The sequence below is a fragment of the Marmota monax genome, unplaced genomic scaffold (genome assembly GCF_021218885.2).
Source record: "Marmota monax isolate L192 unplaced genomic scaffold, Marmota_monax_Labrador192_F-V1.1 WCK01_AAM20220418_F8-fsc00322, whole genome shotgun sequence".
NCBI lineage: Eukaryota > Metazoa > Chordata > Mammalia > Rodentia > Sciuridae > Marmota > Marmota monax.
This window is the reverse complement of record NW_026692168.1, coordinates 1043089-1050969: the sequence shown is the minus strand read 5'-3', so window position 1 is coordinate 1050969 and position 7881 is coordinate 1043089. Positions and strand designations below refer to the sequence as shown.

General features: G+C 56.0%; 1 protein-coding gene across 1 annotated transcript in view; it reads left to right on the top strand.

The window, feature by feature from the left end:
• Positions 1-874: 874 nt before the first annotated feature.
• The window catches only part of Wnt3 (Wnt family member 3), a 42575-nt gene continuing 35568 nt past the window's right edge, over positions 875-7881 (top strand). Inside the window, exon 1 of the mRNA XM_046420893.2 lies at positions 875-1104. Within this exon, the coding sequence (XP_046276849.1) occupies positions 1025-1104 (80 nt within the window). The 5' untranslated portion in view covers positions 875-1024. The remainder of the gene's footprint in view (positions 1105-7881) is intronic.

Sequence of the window (7881 nt, the reverse complement as noted above, 5' to 3'; positions counted from 1 at the left end):
GACTGAGGGGGGGGGGGTCCTGGAGGCTCCCAGTAGCTCCTGGGCAGGGCGGCCACGTTTCATTGACTCCAAATGGTTCGACCCCAAGATCCAAAAGAGGCTGCGGGTCGGGCTTCTGAGGTCGGGCCTGAACGCCTTGAGGAGGAGAAAGTGACCCGACTCCGCGAGCAGGAAATGCAACTGGCCGCTGGTGTCAGTTGCAGGAAATGCAAAGGCAGCAGGAGGTCCCGATACCAATCTGATCCCTGACAAAAGACTCAAATGACACTCGGCTCTGTCCCCCGGCGCCGCCCGCAGCCAGACCTTCGAGCTTCCGCGGACTCTCCCGCGTGCCTCTCGGACACCCGGGAAGCGACCTCCTGCGGCCGGGTGGCGGGGCCGGCTGGCTGGCCCGCGGGCTGGGAAGGCTGGAGACTGGGAGGGGTTGCATTTCCCAATCTCCGGTCCTGACGGCCCGAGCTGGGGTTCTGGAAACATCCCTGTGCTTTCTACTGTCGATTCCTCGCGGGCCTAAGTCCCAAGGGATCAGGGTCTCCCCACTGAAAATGTGCCACTCAGTAATGCCCACACCAACCCGTCACCACGTGAACGCGGGGTCAAAACTCGAGCTCCCTAAACCTGACTTGCGGGGGATTGCGGCCGTCCTAGGCCAAGAGAAAGTCCGGTGTGCCGTGTCCCCTCAAGGCCCCACTGTGTCCGGGGCGCGGGCTTTGCCCAAGTTTGCTGGGCGATGCCCTTCCCGGAGCCGGAGTTGTGGGCCGGGCGGGAGGGGCGCGTGATTGACAGACTGAACTACAGACTCATCTCTTACCTTAGGCCGCGGGCGCTGATTGGCTGCTCGCTGACATCCTCAAACCCGGCTGCTCCGCGCTGGGCTCGGGAGGGGGGCGGCTGCGGGTGGAGGTGCGCTTCTGACAAGCCCGAAAGTCATTTCCAACCTCAAGTGGACTTTGTTCCAACTATTGGGGGCGTCGCTCCCCCTCTTCATGGTCGCGGGCAAACTTCCTCCTCGGCGCCGCTTCTAATGGAGCCCCACCTGCTCGGGCTGCTCCTCGGCCTCCTGCTCGGTGGCACCAGGGTCCTCGCCGGCTACCCAATTTGGTGGTAAGACTCGCCTCTTGTCTGCCCGCGGCCCGATCTCTCCGCCGCGCCCGGGGGAGGTGGGGGGCGCTGGTTCGGGGGTGGGCGGCGGCAGGGCTGGGGCTCCTTTCTCCTTGCCTCTCTCCAGTCCCCCAGCTGCCCACCCCTCCTGGATTTCTGCTGGTGTCGCCTTCAGAATCCAACTCCTGGTTTCTCCGATAATCACCATTTTCCCTGCTACCCGCCGCAGAGGCTGGAGGACTTTCTCCGTCTCTGAAGGTCTCTCATTTATGATTCCGACCCTCCACCCATCCCAATCTGAGGGTGGCTGAAGACCCTCCATTTGCTTGCAGTTGGGTTTCTGGAAATCCAGCGCTGTCCCTGGGGCCCAGCCACTCCTCTTCTCCATTTTGGGGTCTTCATGGGCAAAATCATCCTGTTTCTTCATTGCCACCCTACCTCCGCAGCTCCTTGGTCAAGAGATTTCCCCACAATAACCCCGTTTGCTTTCCTATTTCAGACCCCAAAAGCTGCCCAAGGGGGTCCCTGGGGCAGAGGAGTGGGGGGATTTCATCAGATCCTCCCCACTCTGCACCAGATTAATTTTGAGCTTCTGAAGTGAATATGGTATTTGCTGATCCGAGATGCCATTGAATTCGGTTGTATTCATTTCTTGCCTGACCATCCTAGCAAAAGGGGGGCTCCTTGAAAATGTAGTTGTCTGGGAGGGGTAGGCTTGTTGTTCTTTGACCAAAAACCAAATTCTCCATGTCACATTTGTTCCTTTTGGAAAACCGAGGACCGAGGAGAAAGGGAGAGGGAAAGGAGAAATCTGTCCCTGAGAAATGCGGATACAAAAGGCATTTTAGTAAATAAGACTAGGGAACCAGGCGCAGGCAGGGCTTGGGGGCTGTGTGTGTGTGCAAAGGGACTGACTAGGGAATAAACAGCCTTTTGGGAGCCCCAGCTCTAGGGAGTCCCCTTGTTTTACAAGCCGCCCCATCTCCACTCCCCCCTTCCGCAGGTCCCAGGGGCCAGCGGGGAAGACACTGAAACCAGTTCTCTAAATTACACCCCGCCTCTCCCCAGTCTCCAGCCCCCTGCATTCCGGAAAACTTTAATTAAAGAATCTTCCCCTCCTGGACTAGGAGAGACTCGGCCTGGGGGTGGGAGGTGAGGAGGAGGAATTTGGGATCTGTGAGGAAGAAGGGGGCTGTGGCCCCTGAGGTGAAAGTCAGAGGGACGTGCCGCCAGGGTACAGTGCTGCCCGCATGCCCCACTCTCCCTACCTGCCACCCTGAGCCAGGAGCAGAGCCAGGGAGATTTGGGGGCCACACCCTGAGTCTTTTCCCAGTTGTTTGGGGGTGGCAGCATTTGTGTCTGGGTGTTTGGGGCCCCCAGGAAGAAAGGAGGGACAGAAGCAGGAAAAGGGTATAGCCAAGGGACTCTATTTAGAGGGTCCCAGAAGTTGCCCAGCCTGTCCTTCCCTGTGGCCTTGGGCTGGCCTGAGGCCTCTTGTACAAAAAGAAGCCCACAGGGTGGCCAGGGCAGCCAGGGATTCCAGGGCGGGGGAGGCTGCTTCACTGGCCATTCCTGACCCTCTTTCCATGCCTGGGCCAAGGCCATGCTGTTCTTGGCCTTCTCAGAAGACCCTGGCAGGGGAAGGGAGGGAAGAGGCTTGGTGCCCCAGAGGTGGCAGGGACTGCAGGAGAGAGAGCAGGCTCCCTGCCCTGTGCACTGGAGGAAGGCACTTTCCGGGGCAGTGCTGAGGGGAGGTGGTGGTGGTGGGTGTCCTTGTGTGATGGTGTCTAGGGGGCATCTGGATAGGGCCCACCCAACAGACAGAAGCTGTGGGAAAACATGGAAGGCCAAGACATGGGCCATAAGGTAATGCTAGACACAGGGGCAGACACGCTGCTTTGTCTGAGCCAAGGAGAGATTTTGTGTGTGTGTGTGTGTGTGTGTGTGTGTGTGTGTGTGTGTGAGAGAGAGAGACAGAGAGAGAGAGAGAGAGAGAGAGGGTGGGCAAGTTCAAGTGGACCCATGTGCTTGTCAGTGCCTGCGGCACCTGTGTGTGTGTGTGTGCACGCACGTGTGTGTGCATGTGTTATGGATCTAGGACCCTATGAAGTGTGTGGTCACTAGTGTGTTTGTGTGTGTAGGAGTTTTTGTGCCAGAGACTGGAAGACTGTGCATGTGGAATCGCGCAGGGTGTGCCTGGGGGATCCGTGGCCCGGGACAGGTTATGCTTGTGTCTCTGCATACAAGTGTCAGCAAGGGGCCGATTCTGGGATCCATGTGTATATGTGTGTGACACACAGAGAGAAAAGTCTAGAAGTATCTTTGCCCATGTAAAGGTCAGTGCCTGTTTGTGCTTGTGACGCTGTGCATGACTGTGTTGGTGACTGGGTATGTGAGTATGGTTCTCGTGTGTGCACGCGCACATGCTTTCACAGCAGTGTAAAGGGGAAGCCCCACAAACGTCTTTGTGTGTGATATCAGTGCTCATGGCCATGACCTGATTGTGTTTGTAAGTAGGAGAGTGAGACCTGTGTCCGTAGCTGTGTGAGTGCTGTGGCTAGGTCAGCTTGTGATCCTGTCCCCAAGTGACAGTGATGTGGCTGGACTCGTGGACTGTGTGTCCGTGGATGAGTTTGCAGATGTCTGGCCTGTGGGTATGAGCGACACCTGAGCTGGTGTGCATGTTGGAGATCAGTTCTTCTAGAGGGAAGGTCCAGCAGGAAGCCAAGGTCTCAGAAGGTGGCTGTAGGGCACAGCTGACCTGGGATCCCATGCTGGGGTGGGGGGACAATGTTCTTTGACATCAGCTTCTCCTATCTGCTTGTGGACTGCTGTCACTGGCCCTGTTCTCTGGGGTAGTTTGATCTTGGGGTTGGGGTAAAGGATGAGTCCCCTTCTTAGGGCTGGGACTGGAGAGTGGATGAGCCTCAGATTCCTGATCCCACTCTGCCCCCAGGCAGTCAGATTCCAGACCTTTGAGGATGGAGGCCCCTTGTGGCCTGCCCTCTTTGGCTCACCTAGCACAACATTCCCCAAGAGGGATTTACAGGGAAGTCACTTAGCTGGGATTTCTGTCCTTGCAATCCTGGGGAGAGAACCCCATTCTCAGGAGCCTGCCTTATTCAGGCCCCAGCCTTGAGAGAGGGTAGACAGAAGGGCCCCGACAAATGCTTCTGAAAGGAAGTGGTATGCTCCAGGCCCTCCCAGCCAGGTAGTTGGGGGCACTGGGACAGGAGGCAGTGACAGCAGCTCTGATTTCTAGAATTCTCCTTGTCAGTTCCAGTTAGTGCCTAGTGGAGAAACTTGTCTTTCTTCTCCTTATTGGGGGAAAAGGAACCTACCTTCCCAGGGCCCAGCCCAGTCCCTGCTACGTTCCAGAGCAGACACCCTGATGGAAGAGGCCTGGGCTGGGTGGGGTCAGCGGCTCACGGAGCTGTCACCGTCACTCAGGGCCACGACCCCTCACCCCACCTGGCTTGGAACTGTCTTCTCTTCTTTCACCCAGGACCACCAGCACACCCTGCCTGGAAGCTTGAGGGAGGGTGTTTTGCTCAGGACACGGAGTGAGCTGGATAATAGGCCACCCGGGTTTCATTCCACCACCCTGACACATGCCCCCACTCAAGCGCCTGCCCCATGCCCTGCCTCAGTTTCCCCATGTTTCAGATGTCCTGCTGCCTTCCCCATCCATTCCCACCCCCACCTGTCTCTCAGAGGCTTGTGAACATGTTCAGTCAAACCCCGTGGGGGTCAGTGGGCTGGGCCCAGGGAGGCACCTGGAGACTGCGGGGGAGGAAGGCCCCAGGCCAGGTGTTAACACTTGTAACAGGCAGGAATTACAGCTGGCTGGGGCTGGGGCTGGTGAGGAGGAGTGAGGCTGGCTGGAGGCTGTTGATCCCACAGACAGACAGACAGACAGACAGATGGGCAGATACGAGATCGGATGACCAGGGTTGAGCAGGGTGGTCTCTCTTCCAGGACAGACTTTGCCCTGGAGGGATGTGACAGGTAGGTAGAAATGAATGAAGGTCTCCTGGAAGTGAATTCATGGCCCTCCTGCCCACCCTACCCCCTGTGGTGGGAGGGGCTTTGGGGTCCAAAGGGAACAAAACTGTGGTTAATCTGTTGATATTCTTCCCATGGGATCACATTTTGCTTAGGAAAGAAAAAAAGGAGGGGGGAAGGAAGGAAAGAAGGAAGGAAGGAAACAGGTCAAACAGTAAGAATTCTGGGAATAACAGCCTTGGGAAAACTTCTTCAATATATGGGGGCAAGGATGGATGAAGGGGCAGTTGTCAGGGCAGATTCTCTTTAGAGGCCAGAGGTGAGCACTGGGTAGAGCCTGAGCCCTCTGTTCTTAGCATTACCCCATTTGCAAGTCGGGGATCCTGAGGGTCTGGGTCTGAAACTTCTGCCCTGCAATTAATCCTGCCTGTGGGAAGACCTTGGGGGGCCAGAAGAGGCAGGAGCTGGACCTGGGTGCCAATCCTTCAGCAGGTACTTGCCACAGCAGCAAACCCAGGCAGACCTTCCTATACCCACACTCTCTGGCATCTAGGTATCTGCTCAGCCACTGAGAAGTTGGAGACTCTGAGGCAGACAGCGCCAGGTGGAAATCCCCAGAGAATAGACTCCACCAGGCTCACGTGGCCCAGCCCACTTGCTGCAAGCTTCACACTAATAGATACTCATGGAACTTTGGGCAGATGTAGAACTAAGAAGGTGGCATGGCAATGGGGCGGCAGGGGGAGGAGCTGTGACACTGGGGTTTTCTCTAGACCTAGAAGATCACTCTTTGGTCTGGGTAGAGGACAAGGAGCCTGGGGACGAGGCAGGAAAGGTGGTTTTTCTTAGAGGTTGCATCTAGCAAGCCCTTCCAGGGAAAGGGTGAATTTTTTGGCCTTGGAATGGAATGAGGTGAGCCAGGCACTGAGAAGGACCTTTTCCCACCACCCTACAGGAGCCTGGCTCCTTCCAAAGCCACGGAGGAGAGAAAGACACTGTCACCTCTCACTGGGTAGAAAGAGGAGGTTGCCTAACACCCTTCTCAGACTGGGCCATCCGGACGTCACATCACTCATGGCATCTGAATGACAGAAATGGTTGTTGCTAGGAGTAGAGAGACCCCTGAGTTTACCACCCACTGACTGTGTGACGTAGGATGAGTCCCTGTCCTTCATCCACTTTAAGCCCTGTCTCCCTTTGGGCTTCTTTTCCTTTGACCACAAGGAAAGAAAGAGGGGTCCCTGCAGCTTCTTAGCATTACAGGGCTATGATACGGACTAGACTCATTGCCGGGAAGCATGGGCTTCCACCACAGATGCCACGCACCTTCTATCTCTGCAGCTCCCTCTGATCTACACCCCAAAGCCTGCTCCCCTGCTGCTATGCTAACCTGCCTGCACTACCAGACCTGCCCCAGACATGATTCTCTGCAGCCAGGCTGTTCCGTTCCCATCCAGCTTCTTCTTGTACTACCTGGATAACCTAGGGCGAGATAACCTCTCTGTACCTCGGTTTCCCAGTCTGTCAAATGATTCTAGTGATTGCCGCTACCTCACAGGGTTGTGAAAATCAAATGCAGGAAACCCATGTGAAGCTCTTAGAATGATGTCCACTGTACAGGAAGTACTATGTACGTGATAGCTATTTTCACCCCTGGGGTCCGCAAAATATCGGCTAATTTAATTCCTGGATCTAAACTTGCCTCTCCCAATCAGCCCTCCCAGATTGGCCCTACTTTGGTTATTTTCTGCTTAACTTCAGAGCCAGCTTGGCCACAATGCTTGGTACAGGTGACCACAAGCCTGTAGCTTTATTCTTAAGTTGAAGGAGCGTGGTCAGGCTGACTTAATCTCAGCTCTTTGACTGCCTAGGAAGGGTAGGGCAGGGTGGAGAGGGCACTGGATCCTCCCTGATCCTCCCCTGACCCCACAGTCTGCCACACTCTTGTGGCCACTGCTACTCCAGCTGAGACCTGGAGCCTCCTCGGGCTGGTCCTGGACGGGTGGGAGGCAGGCTCCCTGGGGAGTGGCACCCAGCTGCTGGAGCAGCCTGAATTGAAGTTGCTGCTCCAGGAGCTGAGGATGATTCAGAATGTGATTTATAGACGGAAGGCAGAAAGCTTGGCTCCTGGCAGAGGTCTGCTGCTTAATTACATTCTTGGGGGGGCAGGGGTGGAGGTATGCGTGGGGCTGTAGTAGGGGAAAGACTTCCACCTCCTCCCTGCCACCTCGTCCCTGTGCTGTCCCAGCTCCAAGCAGGGTCCTTTTTTATCCTGCTGCCAGAGAGGGAATTCCCCGTTCTCAATGAGAGGCCAGACAGAGCACAGGGAAGGTGGGAAAGAGGGGGTCACAGAGGCTCCTCTGGGACTCCCCTTAGCAGTCTGCATGGAGCTGGGCTGGAGAACAGGATGCTGGAAGAATCACTGGGTCTTCACCATGCTTCCGGGCAGGTGAATAGTTGACCACCTGGGCAAAGGGTTTCTAGAATCTTCCAAGTATGGCAACTCTCCATTTTCTGTTGCTACCTCTGAGGGCCTTCCTTCAAGTTTATACCTTTTCTGCTTCTTAATTCTCAGTGGACCAAGGGGGCTGGACATTAAATCCCCTGTGCGGGGGCTGAATCCCGAGTGTTGGTGGTAGGTGACTTGTCATATGTGAGCATAGTGGCTGACTTAGATTCACAGAGGTCCTCCAGGAAGGCTCAGCCTTGTACCAGAGGGGAGGAACTTTCCTGACCCATGTTAAACTATTATCTCAGGGAGCCATGACAATTCAA